This window comes from Pipistrellus hanaki (assembly GCF_964339955.1).
Source record: "Pipistrellus hanaki genome assembly, chromosome: 1".
In the NCBI taxonomy this organism is placed as follows: Eukaryota; Metazoa; Chordata; class Mammalia; order Chiroptera; family Vespertilionidae; genus Pipistrellus; species Pipistrellus hanaki.
The window spans coordinates 1,227,070-1,245,589 of NC_140503.1; the positions used below are offsets into that span (position 1 = coordinate 1,227,070).

Here is an 18,520-nt window from a genome sequence, read left to right on the forward strand (position 1 = left end):
GTGCAGTCGCGCGTCACGCCGCCCGGCCCGCCCCCGGTGACGTCACCGCGCCCCGCCCCCGGGCCGGCTCCGCCCCACCACCCAGCGCCGCGGCCCCGCCCCCGGAGCGGCAGTCGTCCCGGGCGCTCCCAGCCCCGCGTCCAGGTGGGACCGCGCCCAGGTGGGCCTGCTGTGGGCGGAGGGCAGGCCGCCTGCGAGCGGCGCCAGTGAGCCCAGCACCTAGCGTTGCCTGTGGCCTCTCGGCGCCTCCGTGCGGCTTCCTTGGAGAAGTGGGGCTCTGTACCCGGGCCTTCCTCCTTTTTAAATGTCTGTAATGGGCCGACCGGAGGGAAGAAGCCTGTGCACCGGGACCGGCTGCTTCATTGCACGTCCCACCGCCTGGGATCGGGCCCGGCCCTCGGTGAGCTCCTGTGCGCCCAGCAGGTCACACCTGCCCTGGCCTGGGCGCCTCCCGCTTTCTAACCAGGTTCCTGGGGTTAACGATCCGAGAGGCTCTCTGGTGAACATTCCTGGTGTTCACCCTTATCAGACATGGGCTTGAAAACACTCTCCCCTTCCCTCAGCGCCTTTCTAAAAAGTCCCACCTGAGGACACATGTTCTTACTGGCTTTAGAGCCAGGAACATGGGTGTGAGAGGAACGTGGGCCAGTTGCCTCCCATAACCACGCGAACCTGCTATCTATGCGCCGGGAAAAGGGGGAGGGGGCGCCCCCAGCTGCCTGTGGGGCCGGGTGGCTGTGTGGAGTCTGTGCCTCCAGGCAGTGCTCGCTGCTCGGCGTGGGCGTGGGCTGGTGCTGCTCTCTGCCTCGAACCTAAGGGACTTGCAGGCCCAGCTCAGGCATCAAAGCCCGTGGGCAGAGGGAGGCACAGCCCGGTCTGTCTCCCCTCTGCCTGCTTTTGGGGCCGTAATGCGCTCTCAATCCCCTCCTGGGCCTCCCAGCCTGCCCCTTTCCCCCAGCAGCCCCCGGAGCAGGGCCCGCTGGGACAGTCCGGTCCCCAGGCTCCCCTTGCCGCTCACAGGCCCGCACAGCCCTCCGCCAGCCGGCCGCTGTGGTGGTTAGCATGTCCACTTGGTGACATGGAGGCTGGAGGCCCAGGCAGCCTTGTCCCTGCACGGAGCCCCTGTGCGCATCCCCCTGAGCAGCTGGTCTCCCTTGGGCAGCAGGGGCTGGGGCGTGGGGGTGGGGGTGGGAGGGGCGCACACATGCAGACAAAGGGCGGGCGGATGAGCCCAGCCAATAAGCACGTAAAAGCTCTGCCCGACCTCACCCCACCCACCACATCAGTGAAGCAGCCGCTGCCCAGCGTGGGGCGGGTAGCGGTCAGGGCCCCTCCCCGAGGTCGGGGCTGCAGGTTCCAGGTGCGGGTCCTGGGAGCCTGTGGTGGAAGGACAGGAGGGAGTGGCCCGGGGGAGGGGGGAGCGGGAGCGTGTGCTGGCGGGGCGTGTGCTGGGGGGGCGTGTGCTGGGTAGCGTGTGCTGGGGGGGTGTGCTGGGTAACGTGTGCTGGGGGGCGTGTGCTGGGGGGCGTGTGCTGGGGGGCGTGTGCTGGGTGGGCGTGTGCTGGGTAGCGTGTGCTGGGGGGGTGTGCTGGGTAACGTGTGCTGGGGGGCATGTGCTGGCGGGGCGTGTGCTGGGGGGCGTGTGCTGGGGGGCGTGTGCTGGGGGCGTGTGCTGGGGGCGTGTGCTGGGGAGCGTGTGCTGAGGTGCGTGTGCTGGCGGGGCTTGTGCTGGGGGCGTGTGCTGGGGGGCGTGTGCTTGGGTAGCGTGTGCTGGGGGGCGTGTGCTGGGTAACGTGTGCTGGGGGGCGTGTGCTGGGGGCGTGTGCTGGGGGCGTGTGCTGGGGGGCGTGTGCTGAGGTGCGTGTCTCCGCAGACCCCTGCCTCTACATCCCGCGCTTCGCCCACCTGCTGGAGTTCGGCGAGAAGAACCACGAGGTGTCCATGACGGCCCTGCGGCTCCTGCAGCGGATGAAGCGGGACTGGATGCACACAGGCCGGCGCCCCTCGGGCCTCTGCGGGGCAGGTGCGGCTGCCGGCCGGACGCCGGGCGCTGGCTCCGTCCTGACTGCAGCGGGGGTGCTGGGTGGCTCCAGAGCTGCTCCCAGCCACCGGGACCTCTCTGACTCCTGCCTGCTCCAGGCGCCTCCACAGACGGGGCAGGCGCGGGACCTGGGGCTGACGGCTGGGCGCCCGCTTTTGGGCTGCCCCCTGGCTCTCTGTACCGGGCGGCAGATGCCCGCAGGCGCCTTTGGGTCTGTTGGAGCCTCTTCTGGAGCCCTCCCCCCTAAACCTCTTGGCCCAGGGCCCAGTGCCCAGTGCCCACTCCTTCCTGGGACGCCAGGGCCCATGCGCCCATCATCCGCTCCAAAGGCGCAGTGCTGCCCGGGGTGCGTTCCGTCCAGAGCCTGGCTTCTGAACTTGCAGACCAGAATCAGTGCACCAGCACGGGCCCTCCCCATCCCAGGACCTCCCTGTCCCAGGCCCTCCCCGTCCCAGGCCCTCCCTCTCCCAGGACCTCTGTCCCAGGCCCTCCCCATCCCAGGCCCTCCCCGTCCCAGACCCTCCCTGTCCCAGACCTTCCCCGTACCAGACCCTCCCTGTCCCAGACCTTCCCTGTCCCAGACCCTCCCTGTCCCAGGCCCTCCCCATCCCAGGCCCTCCCTATCCCAGACCTTCCCCGTCCCAGACCCTCCCCATCCCAGACCCTCCCCGCCCCCAGTTCCGCCGCCAGCCAGCCTTTACATGCAGGCCAGAGCCGCTGTGCTCTCGGCAGGGCTCTGAGTCTACAGGACACGTGTGCTAGTTGTGTGCCCCGCTGCAGAGGGCAGGCAGCACGTGTGCACTGTGTGAGTCCGGCAGCAGCGTGTGAGTCTCAGCGGACAGGACGGCGCCCGGTGCAGGCAGCCTGCCGCTGGGTCGCAGGCCTGTGCTCACCTCACCCTCCCTCCTTCCAGCGCTGCTGGTGGCGGCCAGGATGCACGACTTCCGGAGGACGGTCAAAGAGGTCATCAGCGTGGTCAAGGTGTGCGAGTCCACGCTGAGGAAGAGGTGGGTCCCTGCTGGGGCCTCAGGGCAGGCCGTGTCCTCCTCCGGCTCCGCCAGGCCCGCTGGCCCGGGCACCAACGCGGCGTCCCTGCAGGCCCGGCGCAGAGGGGGCGCTCTCCCTGCCCAGGCCCTCCTCCTGGGGCCACGCCCGGGCCGTCCGCAGTTGGCGGCCCCCTCCGAGCAGCCGAGTGCGCGGCGGTTTATAGAATCGCCCAGAGGCAAGCGGGTCCGACGGGCACCGAGGGCGGCTCACCGTGTCCTGTCCGGTGTGGCCTGTCTGGTGTGGCCCGTCCTGTGTGGCCTGAGGGACTGTCACCGGGAGGAAGCTGAGCTCCACCACGGCCCGGTGTCCACGTACGAGGGCCCAATGAGGCCACGGCCACCCGGCTCAGCCGCACGGCCGGTCAGAGGCGGATGGACCAGGTGCCTCTCCCGCTGGCAGTTCTTTCTAACCCCCTCGCACGGCCTCTGGGCGGGGCAGGGACTAAGAAACAGACCAGCTGCCGAGAGCTCGCCTTCGGGGGATCAGAGGGAGTGGCCCTCCCCCAGCTCCCGGCGGCGTGGCTGAGGGCAGGCCTGAGGCGGTGGACAGGCTGCGGAGTCCCAGGCGTGGCCGGGGCCCAGCACTGGCTACGCCGCTCCCTAATGCCAGCGTCAGTGGCTGTGGGGGCAGCAGGGCGTCTGTCGCATCTGTCTTAGGCTCACGGAATTTGAAGACACGCCCACCAGTCAGCTGACCGTGGACGAATTCATGAAGATCGACCTGGAGGAGGAGTGTGACCCCCCGTCGTACACGGCTGGCCAGCGGAAGCTGCGGGCGAAGCAGGTGGGCCCACCTGTGCGCGCGGCGGCCTGTGCCTCCCGGTCAGCGCCCGGCTCTGTGGCCTGACACTGCATGTCTGGGCAGCACGGTGGTCTGCATGCGAGCCTGTGTGGGGGGCGGGGCACACACGGAGGTGCGGGGGGGGCACACACGGAGGTGCGGGGGGGCACACAGAGGTGCGGGGGGGCACACACAGGTGCGGGGGGGCACACAGGTGCGGGGGGGCACACACAGAGGTGAACACACGCAGAGGTGCAGGAGGGCTGGGGGGCACACATGGGTCCCCTTCCCGGCCTGCCCCTCGGGGCGACAGGCATGGACCAGGGTGGTTTGTCCAGACAGCTGTGCACACATCCCTGGCCGGGACCCTCTCCCCTGACCCTGCTGCTCTGGCCCTTGATCAGCCCGTGAAGCGTGTTCCCGGCAAGGCGGGCGTCGGCTGTGCCGGGAACGGCCCCAGGCGCGCGTCTGGCTGACATCCGGTCCCTCCTGGCCTCAGCTCAGTGTCCACCTCTTGGTTTTCAGCTGGAACAAGTCCTGTCGCGGAAACTGGAGGAGGTCGAAGGTGAGCAGCTGCCCTGCCCCAGGCGCCTCGGGCGGAGAGGGTTTGGCTCACTTCCTGCTCGTCACTGCCTGCAGGGGAGATCTCCAGCTACCAGGACGAGATCGAGACGGAGCTCGAGAACAGCCGGCCCAAGGCCAAGGGGGCGCTGGCTAGCCTGGCGAGAGACGGTAAGCGCGCCCGTCCCCCCGAGCCTTCCCTGCCCCTCCACCTGCCCGTCTCCTCTTCTCCCAGCGGGCGGCAGGTCCCTGCCCGCCCCCAGGCCCAGCCCGCGCTGAGCAGCTCCCAGCATCCAGTGCCCTCGCCTCTGTCCCCGTCGCCTGGGCGCATGTCCCTTGGTTCTGTTCTCCGACGCAGGCCTGCCCTGCTCACTGCCCGCAGGTCCCTGGACCCCTTTCCTGTCCACGGTGCCCCTCCGTGCCCGCCCTGCCAGCCCCGTCCCGGGCATCCTCCGTGCCCCTGCAGAGCTGCTGTGGGCCTGCTGCACAGCCGTGTGCCCGTGTGTTTTCATCCCTCTCTGGTCGGCCCCTCCTCCCCCTGCCCAGGGCTCGGCCCCGGCCGGGATGGGCAGCTCTCGGCGGGTCCCGGTCCCCGGCCTCAGGCCCGAGAGCAGGTGGCGTCTGGCCGGACACTCGGTCTGGGCGGCAGTGCCAGCTCCTCCCCAGGCTGCTCCCCTCTCACAGGCGGACCCTGTGCCAGGGCTCGCTTGTGGCTGTGGTTCCCGCCCGAGGGCATTTTCTCCGCGCCTTCTTCAGAGAGAACGGGGGAGGGGGCCATCGGTGAGAGAGACACATCGCCTGGCTGCCTCTGGCCCCGCAGGCCGGAGGACGTCCACACCCGTGAGTGCCCTTGGCCGGGAGCTGGACCGACAGCCCTGGGCACACAGGACAGCGCTCTTCGCACTGGCAGGGCTCTTAGGGCCCTCCTCTACAGAGCGTGTTTCTATTGCCGTCAGGGAGGGAGGGGGAGGAGGAGGGAGACATCAGCGATGGGAGAAGCATCCGTCAGCTGCCTCCGCACGCCCCACACTGGGATTGAGCCGCAACCCAGGCCTGTGCCCTGACCAGGAATCGAACCCTGACCTCCTGGTTCATAGGTCGACGCTCAGCCACGGAGCCACGCGGCCAGACTCTCGGGGTGCTTTTGGTCTTACTGTTCACGTTTGTTTTCAGTTCGTTCTCGGTCGTGGTAGCTCAGGTCTGGGGGTTTCTAGGCGGGTCAGTGCCTCCCATCACCGGGGCTTTACGTGGACTTATCGCTCCTCTGGGTGGTGTTTGAGCCAGGGCCTCTCCTGCGCCCGGCTGAGCACGCAGGGCGGGGGCTGCGGCCTGTGTCGAGGGAGGCGGCACTCCCCGCACAGGTCCTGCTTCTCCTGGTGCTCGAGCCGAGGGAGAGAGGGCGCTCCGGAGCGGAGGGGCGCCTTCTGCCTTACGCACTCACCTGTGATGCCCGGGTGCTGCTGGCTGTCCCTCCAGTAGTCGTGCACTGCGTGTCTGTGGCCGGGCACCATGGGTGATGCCCTAGGCCTGGGCTCCACTTCCATGGGGTCTTCTGCGGCCACGCCTCAGCTCTCTGAGCTGTGGACACGGTGGTCCTGTCCGTGACCTGCGCTGGCTGTTGGGTGAGCGCCCCGTGGTCTGAGCGAGCTCGATTCTGGGGTGTCCTCCGACCTGGCCTGGCATCGTCTTTTACCAGGCTCCACGCTCCTCTCTGCAGCTCCCAGCCGCCCTCCCACCACGGCTGCGCTGTCAGGTGGGATCCCGCCCACCTACCACCGGCTCAGCGCCAGCAGAGCGGGACGGGCAGGCTGCCTTGGTTTCGGGGCTGCTCCTGAGCCCCCTCCGGAGCCACGCCCGGGAGCCCGTGGTCCCCTCCTGAGCCACGCCTGTGAGCTTGTGGCCCACTCCTGAGCCATGCCCGTGGCGGCCGGCTCCGTGTGGGCTCCGTGTGCCGCCCCGCGTCACTGCGCCTTGGTGAAACGGCGGGTAGCGATTCCTGGGGGGCTGGGAGGCTGGAGGCTGGAGGCAGGTGGAGGGGCGGCAGCCCAGCAGGCGGTGGCCTCCCTCCCTCAGGGCGGCTGCGAGCCCGGGTGGAGACACTGGAGGGTCCAGCCCTTCCCATGTGACTGCCCTGCTCCCTGGAAGCGAATGCTTGTTCCCAGGAGACACGTGTCGAGAGGGAAGCCTCTCTCGTGGCACTCTGCCACCTGAGCCCTGGCAGTGAGGAGCTCCCCGGGCCCAGGGGCCGCTTCCCTGAGGCCTGCCCGTGGGGAGGGCCTGCCCGTGGGGAGGGGCCTGCCCGTGGGGAGGGCCGTGTGTGACTATCACCTGTCACCCATCACGTCACCGCCCCTCCCAGTCTGTGTCCTGCCCTGACTCTCAGCTTGGCCTGCAGCTCCGGTCCCTCTCGGGCTGGCCTGCGGACAGTGGGTGACCGGGCTGGACGGCACTGAGCGCTGTGGACGCTCCCCATCTCCCTCCTGGGCCGGGCCGGGCCGGGGCCGGCGAGCGCGGGTGTCCAAGAACCCGCCCCCATCTGCTTCCCACGTGGCCGCAGTGCTCGCTCGCTCGCTCGCCCGCCCGCCCGCAGCGTCTCTGGTCTCCCGGCCCAGCCTCCACTTCAGACGGGGGTCCTCACAGGGTTGTGAGTGCTGGGCTCGTAGACACGTCCTGTTGCCAGCCGCGTGCTCGCCGTCAGCCTGCACATGTCTGAGTACTGATGAAGTCGGATCTGTCGGTGTTCTGTGGACTCTCTTTCAGCGCCATTTCTAAGAAGCTTTTGCTTCATCCAAACTCAAACGTGCCCTGGCTGGTGTAGCTCAGTGGATGGAGCGTCAGCGCTCAGACTGAAGGGTCACGGGTTCGATTCCTGTCAAGGGCACATACCTGGGTTGCAGGCTTGATCCCTGGCCCTGGTCAGGGGCCTGGAGGAGGCAGCCAAGCGACATGTGTCTGTCTCCCCCTCCTTCCGCTCTAAGCAGCAGCAGGAAAGGCCCGGGGGAGCGAGGCCCAAGGCCGCCTCTGTCGCCTGCGGGGCATGTCCCCGAGCTGCCTGTGCCCCCGGGCGTCCTGTGTGACTCGCGGCCGGCGGGAGTGTGGGCCGGGGACCGGTGCCCTCTGTGACGAAGCCTTCGGGCTCCCGTCCTCAGCAGCTCGGTCAGCGGGGGGAGTTCCCCTCAGCGGCCGGCCCCGCGGGCTGACGGTGCCCTGTGCCCAGGCGCCGCCGAGGACAGCACGGCCAGCTTGTTTGGCGAGGAGGACGCCGAGGACGAGGAGCTGGAGGCCGCGGCCAGCCACCTGAACAAGGACTTCTACCGGGAGCTGCTGGGCGGCGGGGTTCCCGGCGGCGCGGAGGCCGCGGGCAGCCCCAGCGGGAGCGGCCAGCCGCCCGCCCTGGAGTCCCTGCTCGGGCCCCTGCCCACCGCGGCCAGCCTGGGCATCTCGGACTCCATCCGGGAGTGCATCTCCTCGCAGAGCCAGGAGCCCAGTGAGTGCGGGCGGGCGGGCGGGGCTCTGGGCTGGGGGTGTGGGTCGCCCCCTCAGGAGCGTGGGCTGTGAGCAGTCAGTGGTCCGGTGGGTGCTGACCCCCGAGTGCCAGCAGGGCACCACTGTCTCTGGGGCCCTTGTCGGCTGGCCTGTGGCTCCGGTGAGTGTGGCCACAGCTCCCCTGCCCGTGTGACCCAGAGGCCCCGTGCACGGGCGACCTGCGGGCGGCTCTGGTGCTGTCAGGTCACTTCCGACAGCAGGTCCTGCTCTTCTGCTGGGACCAGGCCAGTGGAGGTCTGACCCCAGCACTGCTCAGCGAAGCTGCTGGGCTGCCTGAGGTCCACCACGGGCTGGCAGGCATGGCAGGATGGCTGGCCTGATGGCAGGAGTGGCCTGGGAGGGGCGGTGGCATGACAGAGGGCACAGAGAGGCCCTGAGGCAGCAGGGACACTGGAGCAGAGAGAGGCCATCCTGGCTGGCGCTGAGGACGAGGGGCGCCTTGGGGTGCCCAGGGGTCGCGGGGCCTCAGTGGGGAGCGCCCCCAGTGCCTCTGTGGGCTGACAGCAGGGGGCTCAGCAGAGGACACGGGTGACGGGGCAGCAGGCAGGAGGGCACCCTCGCTCTGAGCCACACAGACGGTGGGGGCCCAGCGGGCAGAAGGGCTGGCGGGTGGGGACTTCCTGAGCACCGTCAGGCTCCCGGAGAACTGGCCGTGCCCTCTCCTGACTGGGAGGCTGCTTGCCCAGGACGCTAGGATGGGGGGGGGCAGCCCGTGGGGGACAGATCCTGCTCCCTCTGTGTCGGGGTCGTAGCACGCACATGCACACGCACACGCACACGCACACGCACAGCAGTGCCGGCCCCCCTGGTGGTGAGGAAGCAGAGTCCGGGAGGCTGGGTGGGGTGGGATGTGAGTCACTGCCCACTCTGCTTCCCTAGAAGATGCTTCTGGGGACGGCGAGCTGGACCTCAGCGGCATCGACGACCTGGAGATCGACAGGGTGAGTGGTCCTGAGGGCGCAGCACTGACCTGCCCTCCCTCCGGTGTCCCTGGGGCCTGGGAGCCACCCAGAGGGCTGGGCCGTGGGAAGGGGTCCCTGCACCCTCCTGGGGGCCCCCCCGCCACGCGCGCCCGCCCTCAGGTCATGCTTGCTCCCCAGTACATCCTGAACGAGGCGGAAGCCCGCGTGAAGGCTGAGCTGTGGATGCGGGAGAACGCCGAGTACCTGCGGGAGCAGAGGGGTGAGTGCCGCCCGCCCGCCCGCCCGCCCCATGCCGGGGAGGCCCCCGCTGACCGCTGCGTTGCCTTTCAGAGAAGGAGGCCCGCATCGCCAAGGAGAAGGAGTTGGGCATCTACAAGGAGCAGAAGGTGGGTGCTCCGGAGCCGCTGCCCGGAGGGTGGGCTGGGTGGGGTGCTGCGGACGGCGGGAGGGGAGCCCCAGGCAGGCTGGCAGCCTCAGGGGGCCTGCCCGCTGCCCCCGCCCATCCTGTGGTCAGCACTGTGGCTGGTGGCTCCTCGGGGGTAGGCGGTGCGTCTGCTGGAGCTGCAGGGGGCGTGGTCAGGCCGTCTCTGGCCTGCGAGCCTACGGGCGGGGGCTGGGAGCGGAAAGGCTGTGCTCGCAAACCTGGACCCGAGCGGGGGAGGCGGGAGAGGGTCGGGGGAACCTGGCAGCTGGTCTGCGTCCTGGCCCCGTGGGGCTGCTCAGGAGGCGGGTGGCTGGAGGCAGAGGCGGCTCCTGCAGGTCTCAGCTCAGCGCCAGGACGCATCCGGGGACCATCATCTCGCTGCTCTGTCCTCTGCTTGGCCACGGGCCTGCATGGGAGGGCCGCAGGGTGGCTGGGCAGTGCTCACTCCCTGGGGAGGTGCAGGGGGCGGGGCTCAGGCCCCTTCTCGGTCCCGGAGGAGGAGGCTGGCGCCACCCGAGGGTGCTGAGCCCCCTCCTTCCCGGAGCCCCGGGCAGCCCTGCGGGGCCAGGGGTGACGCGTGCGCCTCCTCAGCCCAAGAAGCCGTGCAAGCGCAAGGAGCCGATCCAGGCGAGCACGGCCGGCGAGGCCATCGAGAAGATGCTGGAGCAGAAGCGCATCTCCAGCAAGATCAACTACAGCGTGCTGCGCGACCTGGACAGCAAGGCCGGGGCGGCGCGGCCCGACGCCGGGCCCGAGGACAGGGCCGCGGCCCGGAGGCTGCCGCGGAGGAAGAAGCCGGCCGGCAGGAGTGGGGCCGACCCCGCGGCCAGCGTGGGCAAAAGGTGCTGGGCCGGGGCTGGGCCACGTGGGTGCAGCCTGGTCCTGGGGTCCCTCCAGCTCCCTAAGCTGTGCCCCGCCCCGCCCGCCTCCTGCCGCCAGGAGGGGTGGGGTTCCTGGGCCCGGAGGGGAGCCGCCCGAGGGGATCGCTGAGCTCACATGGCCCCCTCGGCCCCTGCAGGTGACCGTGTGCCCTGGCTCTGTCTGGAGGGTGTGGGGGAGGGAAAGCAGGCCTGGGAGGGGTGCTGTGAGCACCAGTTGGGTGTCCCTGCAGTGGGCCTGGAGGGTGCCCACCCTGACCTGTGGGGGGGCGGGAGGGAGGAAGCCAGAGATGTTTGCTGGGAGCAGAGGGGCAGACTTGGGCCTGAGAGTGCCCCTCCTGCTCCCATCCTGTACCCTCTTCCGCCCGTGCCCCCCTCACCCCCTCCTGTGCTCCCCTCCCGTGCCCCCATCACCCCTCCTGTGCTCCCCTCCCGTGCCCCCATCACCTCCTCCTGTACTTGCTTTCAGGTTGAGGCCAATGGTGTCCGCCCAGGCAGCTAAGAAGGCAGCTGTGGGAGAGGTGTGTGTGGACAGTGAGGGCGGGGCCTCGGGGAGCACAGCCCAGCGGAGGGAGGAGCTGGGACAGGCCCCGCTGGCTGTTGGCGGGGGCGGGGCGAGGAGGGGTGGGGGGGGCAGAGGGGATCCTGAGGCCCCAGGCGCGGAGGAGTGTCTGGGAGGGCCCGTCCGAGCGGAGTCCTCCTGGCGCCCTGCGGCGCTGGCCAGCCTGCAGCCATGTCTCCTGGCCGTCGGAGAGCCTCTGGGCAGCGAGGTCCAGTCCCGGCGCCCGCTGAGGGGGGAGCCTGGTGTGGGCACGCCCCCTTCCCCCCACCCCCGGTGGGGCTCAGGGTCTTCGCTCCTGATTGTCAGGAGGCAGAACGGAGAGCAGAGGGGGTCCCCGAGCAGCTGCAGGTGCAGCTCAGAAGGGCCGGCCAGGGTCCCGGGGGGCGGCCTGAGCCTTGTCCACAGCTGCCCCCTCACTCACAGACCCCACCCCCCAACGCCCCCGCCCGTGGCTGTGCCCCGGGGAGGCCCGCGGACGTGCTGGTGGAGAGCGGGCCCGTGGCCTACCACCCCGAGGAGAACGCCGAGGAGGAGGACCCCGACGCCGAGGAGGACGGGGAGCCCTGCGTCAGCGCCCTGCAGATGATGGGCGGCAGCGGTGAGCGCGGGGGCTTCCGGGGAGGGCGTCTGGGCGGGGCCGACTGGGTGCTGAGGCCTGGGTGTGCGAGGGGACTGGCCAAGCCTGCCCCTGGGAGACGAGGCCTGGGGTGCTGGGATGAGCCCACAGACATAGGGTCCCACCACCTCACAGCGCCTCACATGGGCCCTTGACTGAAGCCAGGCCCCCCCTGCCCGCAGCCAGGCCCCCCCGCCCGCAGCCAGGCCCCACCGCCCGCAGCCAGGCCATCGGCTCCCAGGCCCCAGCTCCCAGCAGCGCTCTTCTTCTGCGGTGGGGCCTGAGGGGCCAAGGCCACTGGTGCTGGAGCCCCGGGGGCGGGGGCCGGGGCCGGGGCCCACCTGCAGCTGCTCAGCGGCACCATCTGTCTCTGCAGATTACGGCTGTGACGGTGACGATGACGACGGCGACGGCTACTGAGCGTGACCGCACGGCCGTGCCCGCGGTGGGCCCTGGCTCCTGAGGGCCGGGCCGGACTCGGGCCCCACGCCCAGGTGTGAGCGTGGCCTCGCCTGCCCCGCAGCCTTATCGTGGCCACGAGGGACGTCCCGCCCGGCACTGTGCTGGCGCCATGTTTTGAGCAATGCACGGCGTGTGCCTTGCAGGGAGGCCTGGAGGCCCGGAGGCTCTTCCGAGTGCGTGGAGGCTGGGTGTGCTCCAGGACACGGCTGCTCGCCATGCTCACGGGCTGAGAAGCGCTGTGAGAAGCTCTGCTCCAGCTGAGGTCTTCGGCTCCCTCCCGCGCCGGGCCCTGCACCCCGAGCCCAGGCGCCTGAGCCAGGAGGTGGGCGCTCACATCTGAGCCGGCATTTGGCCCAGCGTCCAGAGGGAGGGCAGGCGTGCAGGCAGGCCTCCGAGCCTGGCCCTGCTCTAGAGCGCTCCCCGGCCCTGAACGGCCCAGGGGCCAGGCCCGGCCTCCCTGCTCCCTGGAGCGGTGGCCGCAGTGGCAGACAGTGCACTGCCCTCTTGCCCGGCACCCTGTCTCCTGGCTGGGGTGCAGCAAAGGCTGCAAGCTGGGACCGGAGGCCGGTGTCTGCGGGCAGGGGGGCTGGAAGGGAGTTCTGGGCGCGCAGGGCGGGCGTGCGCCGAAGCAGAAGTCGAGGTGAGAGGGGCCTGGGGAGGGACCGCTGCCCGAGGTGAGGTGAGGAGCACTCAGCAGCAGGTCCCAGCGTGGGGGACCCGCCCCCCAGGACACGGTGCTGACAGGTGCTGCGGGAGCCCCTGCTTTGGTGGTGGCTGACCCCATGGTCATGGTAATGGGGCAGGGCCCCAGCGAGCAGCCGGCGGCTGGCAGGTGCCAGAAGGCTGTGGACAGTCCCCCATGCAGGCCACTGCTACCGCACGTGTGGGCCTGAGGGACACCTGCAGACTGCGTGCTCCTCCGTCCACATCTGCATGCCACCCTCTGACCCCAGGTGACCTCCACCAGGCCAGGGACGGGGGGAGGCCCAGCACTCACATGCCGTCTGCACCTCTGCCCACGGCCAGGTCTCCCTGCTGCTGCCCGAGTGGCCTGGGGCACCCCTCCAGCAGTGGCTCTGAGCATTCTCCTGGGGGCGGCATAGGACACCCCATCTCAGCCCTGCTGGGTGGGCTGCAGGGTAGGCATTGCCAGGGCTAGGAGCGGGACAGCAGGACGAGGCCTGGGGCCTGCCTGACCCTTGCTGAGCAGAGGCCTGCTCTAAGGTTTCGGGGTCAAGGTCAGAGCAAGCGCTGGAGGTGACTTGGGCTCCACTTGGCTAATGGCAGGCCTCCAGTGAGGCCAAGAGGACTGGGGCTTGAGTGACAGCCCGAGGTCACCAGCTGGGCCCACACTCCTGACTGTCCCGTCCCAGCAGGCCGCCGGGCCGATGGCCACCAGGCTGATGGCCGCCTGATGCTACCAAGACTACGGAGGCCTCCGAGAGGCAAAAGCCCACCGATGGCTCTGCCTCTGGAGTCCTGCCCGGCCTGTCAGCCCCACCCCCACCCGCTGTTCAGCCTCCCCAAGACCAGCTGCCCCTCCCCGAGGCCCACCAGCAGGCTGCACCTCAGGCCCTCAGGGTCCCTGGTGCTCTAGGGGGGCAGAGGCTGAGCGGGGCTGGGGGCACGCCTGACAGGTGCTACTTGGAGGGGGCCACAGGTCTGGGCTGGCGGCTGGCTCTGCTGCTGAGGGCTTTGGCCCTGGGAGGGGTGTGGAGCGCTCCCTAACCCCCACCCCGAGGCTGAGTGGAGGGGCCTCCCAGCGGCGGCTGCAGCGGACAGACAGGGCTCCAGGGTCCCAGCGGGTCCACTCAGGAACTCACTCTGCTCGGACCCCCCGCAGAGGGACCAGCTCCCAGGGTCCCGCCCACAGGTCCTCCTTGGCGGCTGACCCAGGACATCCTCTCGCTGCTCCGCCCCTGGTGGCACCTCAGCGCAGCCTGGAGGCAGGAGCGGGCACTGACCCTCTGCCCAGGCTGGTCCCCACCTGACTTCCTGTCCCCAAGCCCCAACCCCAGTGCCCTGTACCCAACCACACCCCGTTCCCCGAGTAATAAAAGCCACAACCTGCCAGACCAGGGTCATGTGCGCGTCCTCCCGGTCCCCGATCTGCTCAGGCCCGGGCCTCTGACCCGCAGTGCCTTTGTGGGTCTGCTTGGCGCTCAGGCTGCCCTGCCCGGGACCTCACCACGCGGCCTGTCCCTGCCTGCGGGGAGCCATCGCAGGACACAGCCATCTTGCACTGCCAGACCAGGGTCATGTGCGCGTCCTCCCGGTCCCCGATCTGCTCAGGCCCGGGCCTCTGACCCGCAGTGCCTTTGTGGGTCTGCTTGGCGCTCAGGCCGCCCTGCCCGGGACCTCACCACGCGGCCTGTCCCTGCCTGCGGGGGGCCATCGCAGGACACAGCCATCTTGCACGTGTGCCCGGCCCCTGGGGGCACTGAGGGTCCACTTCGTTCCCACGGGCAGTGCCCAGCCTGGCGCTGTGTGGGGTGTGCCTGCCCATGGCCGCCAGCTTCCGGGACCAGTGAGCACCTACGTGCCTGGAGGGCTGGCCGGTCCCTGGGGAGGCTTGGGCCCCTGCCAGGCTGGCTAGGCGTGGGGGCTGAGGGCTCCGGGCGTCAGCCTCAGGCTCGGGTGCCCAGCCCTTCAGAGGGCAGAGCAGGCTCATGGCTTTCCTGCTGGGAGTGGCTGCTCAGGAAGCCGCCGGACACAATGGGCCCTCAGGGACCTGGGAGGGCAGGGCCCCAGACGGTGGGACTGGCCCTGACCCTGGCCCCTCAACCTTGACCCTAACCCAGCACTGACACTGCTCTCAGTGCCCTCTCCTGGCCACCCCCAGCTGACTGGCCCAGCGGCGGGCACTGCTGTGGTCTGAGGAAGGGGCGTGGGGAGGGGTGCCCTGAAGCCCGGCCAGGCCTGTGGGCAGGGTGGGTCTGTGTCCATGGCTCCTCAGCCAGAGGGGGAGCAGGAGCCCCAGCCTGTGGCCGGAGGCAGCACCGGCCCCAGCCGTGTCCTGGCCCTGAGGCTTGGCTTCCCATTTCAAGGCCAGTGAATTGGCATTGTCTGCGGTGCCCGCCTCAGTGGGGCCTGGGAAACGGCTGCCCGGGAGGTCAAAGGGCCTGGGGCAGGAGGCTGGGGGTCAACAGGGCCAGGGGTAGACTGGGACCCGGGGTCAGGGCAGGCCCACCTATGCACCAGCCTCTGCCAGCTGGCATGCACACCCTCACACTCCCTTGCACTCAGGCTCCTCCCATCAAAGCCCTTCCCGAACGTCTCCAGCCCACCGAGGCACCCAGGTGACTCACCCTAGGTGCCTGCAGCGGGGAGGGGGAGCACAGGTGGGTGGCCAGCAGGACCCACAGGCTGTGGGCTGGTGCAGTGCTCTGCAGCAGCCGGGGAGAGTGGATGAGAGGGCACAGCCTGCAAACCCAGGGCTGGCAGCCTGCCGTGCACCCGAGGCCCCTGGTGCCCGCGTGCTGGAGGCCCCAGCCTGGCCCTGGCCCCAGCTGTGTCTCAATGCCCAGGGCACAGCCTGAGGAGGCCTGCACGCCTGCCACCAGGCTCCGCAGGTTGGAGGCACTCGGTCCCGGCCAGCAGGTGGTGCTGCAGGACGGCCCGGTGGGCCTGAGGGGAGGGGAGCCTCCTGCAGGCTGGGGGGGGGGGGGGGCGTCAGTGCTGTGAGGAGCCCCCTCGAGGGACCGGGTGGCACTTCTTTGGAAAGGAGCCCCCTGACAGCTGGTTCCTTACATCGGCCCCGGTGGCCCCTGAGGGACGGACGGCCCTGCGTGATCAGGCCAAGACGAGCCTTCGGGCCTCAGATCTGTGCTCGCCAGGTGCCCCGTGCCTGGGCCAGGGTGCTGAGGGCGGTTCCCACTGAGGTCCCTAGTGGTCAGACTAGTTCAGGGGATGGGACGTCCCTCTGGTGGGAGGGGGCAGCCCACACGGAGCAGGCGAGCGGGGCAGGGGGAGGGTGGAGGAGGGCGAGGGCCTCGGCGGGAAGGGGAGGTCCCCAGGGGCTGGGTGGGAGCAGGTGCGTGGCAGAGGCAGACCTGTGCTTGGCTCTGGTGGGCCGTGGCCCTGGCTCCATCTGCAGGGGTGCCTCAGCACGGCTGTCGGCTGGGGGTGCTGGGGTGCAGGAGGGCAGGGCCAGGGTTCCGGGGAAAGGCTCAGTGCTGGTGCAGGCTGGGGGCGGGAGGGTCAGGTGGGCAGGTGTCAGGCAGGATGTCCCCAGGGCGGGCTCTTGGGGAGTCACGTGAACTTGGGGCCCCAGAGTCAGAAGCCACTGGCCCCCACTGCCTGCAGCTTGAGGGCAGGCTCCATGCTGGGCAGGGCTGGGGGGCTGTGTCACTGCAGGCTTGGTGTCCACAGCCTGCTGCCCCAGGCAGGACACAGTGTGCCCTCTGCCAGGCTGGCCTCTGATGGCCACCTCAGCCCCTGCACAGGGCCAGCTGAGGGCAGCGGGGGTCAGGGTGATGCCAATCCATGCTGGTGGGGGCACACCCTCCAGCTCCCGGTGGTCCACCTGTCCCCCCACCCCCCACAAACACCTGGCTTCTCCCCGACTCCTGCTTATGCATGAGGTCCTCCCTCCTCCCCTGAGAACCCACCACCGTGTCAGCTCCTCCGAGAAGCCTTCCTCCCCAGTAATGCCCCACAGCTGTCGGCCCTCTCCTGGCCCTGCAGCCTGAGTGTCCCCCTGGCCTGCTGCCCCCCACAAATTATCACCAGGCCAGGGGCTTGTGGAGGGCACGGCCTGCTGGCTGGTTCCAGTGGTCCCAGCACCCGGGGCTGGACTGTCGGGCCGGGGTGCTGGGCCTGGGCTCCTGAGTCCTCCCCACCCCCTGCCCTGCCCTGCCCGGGCTGGCCAGGACCAGGTGACTCACCCTAGGTGCCTGCCTCAGCCTCCCCGAACCTGCAGGTCCTGCCCCTGTCAGCACCGCTCTTCCCGTAGCTTTCTAACCCAGGGAGGCGGGTGCTGGGACCCCTGCCACGTGCCTGGTCACGGATCTGCTGCTCGAAGCTGCAGGCCACAGGGCCGGGCCAGGCAGAGCTGACTGCTGCCCAGCTGCAGGGCCAGGCCTGGGCGAGGACCCCCTGCCCCCAGCGCTGGCCCTCAGGGCCACATTCAGGGCTGTGCCAGGGGCCCCAGGAAGAGGGATCCCCAAGGTGGGGAGTCTGAGGAAATGGGGCCCCAAATGGCTTTCCGGGGCGTGAGACCAGGCTGTCCTGTGGAGCCCCAAAGCCGGGGGTGGGTGCGGGCTGGAGGGAGGGGGGGGACCCGCAGGGCGGCTCTCCGGGCTGTGGTTCCACCCAAACGAGGTGCAGGAGGCGCCGCCGCGTCCCCAGCAGCGGGCCCGGTGCTCCGGGGGAAATGGGGTGTCAGACCTCACGTCCCCCCACGCGGCTCCGTTCGCTCGCAGGGCCTGGCGGGCGGCCAGGGCCCGACTCCCAGGCGGCGCGCCGCCGGCCTGGGCGGGGCCAGGCGGACGGGGCGGGGCCTACGCCCGGCGAACTCCCGAATTGGCCCCTCGGCGGCCTGGGGGCGGGGCGGGCGGCCTGGGGGCGGGGCGGGCGGCCTGGGGGCGGGGCGGGGCGGGCCGGCGGAGCCGTCTTATCTGCGCGGGCAGCTGGCGGCCCGTCGGAGCGCGAGCGCCCCGGCCCAATTCAATGGCCATTGTCCGCCGGCCCCTTTGTCCGGGAGGCGGCCACTTCCTGCGGGCCGGGCCGGCGGAAACGCTGCGAGCCGCGGCCGCCCCGCCGAGGGTCAGAGGCAGCGGCCACCTCCCGGGCCCGGCCGGCCGCAGCCCTCTCCTCTGGCCTCAGGCTGGTCCGCAGGATGGGCGCCGGCAGCGCCCTCAAGGAGCCCGGGTGTGTGTGTGTGTGTGTGTGTGTGTGTGTGTGTGTGTGTCCCTGTGGGTCCCTGTGGATCCCTGGGGGCCCCTGCAGGGTGACCGCAGCCTCAGGCAGGACGCTGTTCCCGATGGACACACACCGCCCCCGCCTACAGGAGCGGCCACGCGGGCCCGGCTGGGATGCGGCCGGTGGCGGAGGGAGGGAACAGGCTCCAGGTGCTCCCCATCGGGGCCAGGCCTCCCGTCCCTCCCTCCCTGCGCTGGGCACTGCCGGGCACCTGCCCTCCATGCGTCCCTGCCCCGTCCCCTCCGCCTGTGGGTGCCCTCAGCCATGTGTCACCCACAGGAGGGAGGGAGCACATGGGCTCTGGATCCGCCTGCACCAGGCTCACCAGGCCAGGCCAGGCCAGGCTCCCTGCCCGCTGCGCGCCCCTCTCCCCGCGCCCCTCTCCCCGCGCCCCTCTCCCCGCGCCCCTCTCCCCGGAGCCCTCTCCCCGCGCCCCTCTCCCCGGGGCCCTCTCCCCGGGGCCCTCTCCCCGGAGCCCCTCTCCCCGGAGCCCTCTCCCCGGGCCCTCTCCCCGGGGCCCTCTCCCCGGGGCCCTCTCCCCGGGGCCCCTCTCCCCGGGGCCCCTCTCCCCGCGCCCCTCTCCCCGCGCCCCTCTCCCCGCGCCCCTCTCCCCGGGGCCCTCTCCCCGCGCCCCTCTCCCCGCGCCCCTCTCCCAGCGCCCCTCTCCCCGGGGCCCTCTCCCCGCGCCCCTCTCCCCGCGCCCCTCTCCCCGCGCCCCTCTCCCCGGGGCCCTCTCCCCGCGCCCCTCTCCCCGGGCC

The 18,520-nt window shown here is 70.8% G+C and overlaps 1 protein-coding gene across 3 annotated transcripts in view; it reads left to right on the forward strand.

Annotated features, from left to right (window-relative positions):
- BRF1 (BRF1 general transcription factor IIIB subunit) overlaps positions 1 to 13,913 on the forward strand; it is a 32,134-nt gene extending 18,221 nt beyond the window's left edge. Inside the window, exons 1-14 of one of the 3 annotated variants that reach the window (XM_084896119.1) lie at positions 96 to 1,073; positions 1,874 to 2,023; positions 2,955 to 3,048; positions 3,745 to 3,871; positions 4,394 to 4,433; positions 4,508 to 4,600; positions 7,647 to 7,916; positions 8,855 to 8,916; positions 9,076 to 9,157; positions 9,229 to 9,284; positions 9,914 to 10,164; positions 10,670 to 10,721; positions 11,186 to 11,360; positions 11,755 to 13,913. In XM_084896119.1, the coding sequence (XP_084752245.1) occupies positions 1,942 to 2,023; positions 2,955 to 3,048; positions 3,745 to 3,871; positions 4,394 to 4,433; positions 4,508 to 4,600; positions 7,647 to 7,916; positions 8,855 to 8,916; positions 9,076 to 9,157; positions 9,229 to 9,284; positions 9,914 to 10,164; positions 10,670 to 10,721; positions 11,186 to 11,360; positions 11,755 to 11,798 (1,428 nt within the window). In that variant the 5' untranslated portion in view covers positions 96 to 1,073; positions 1,874 to 1,941 and the 3' untranslated portion in view covers positions 11,799 to 13,913. Of the gene's footprint in view, positions 1 to 95; positions 1,074 to 1,873; positions 2,024 to 2,954; positions 3,049 to 3,744; positions 3,872 to 4,393; positions 4,434 to 4,507; positions 4,601 to 7,646; positions 7,917 to 8,854; positions 8,917 to 9,075; positions 9,158 to 9,228; positions 9,285 to 9,913; positions 10,165 to 10,669; positions 10,722 to 11,185; positions 11,361 to 11,754 lie in introns of those variants that run through there. The other 2 variants (XM_084896117.1, XM_084896118.1) reach the window with 2 other exon arrangements.
- The last annotated feature ends 4,607 nt before the right edge of the window (positions 13,914 to 18,520 follow it).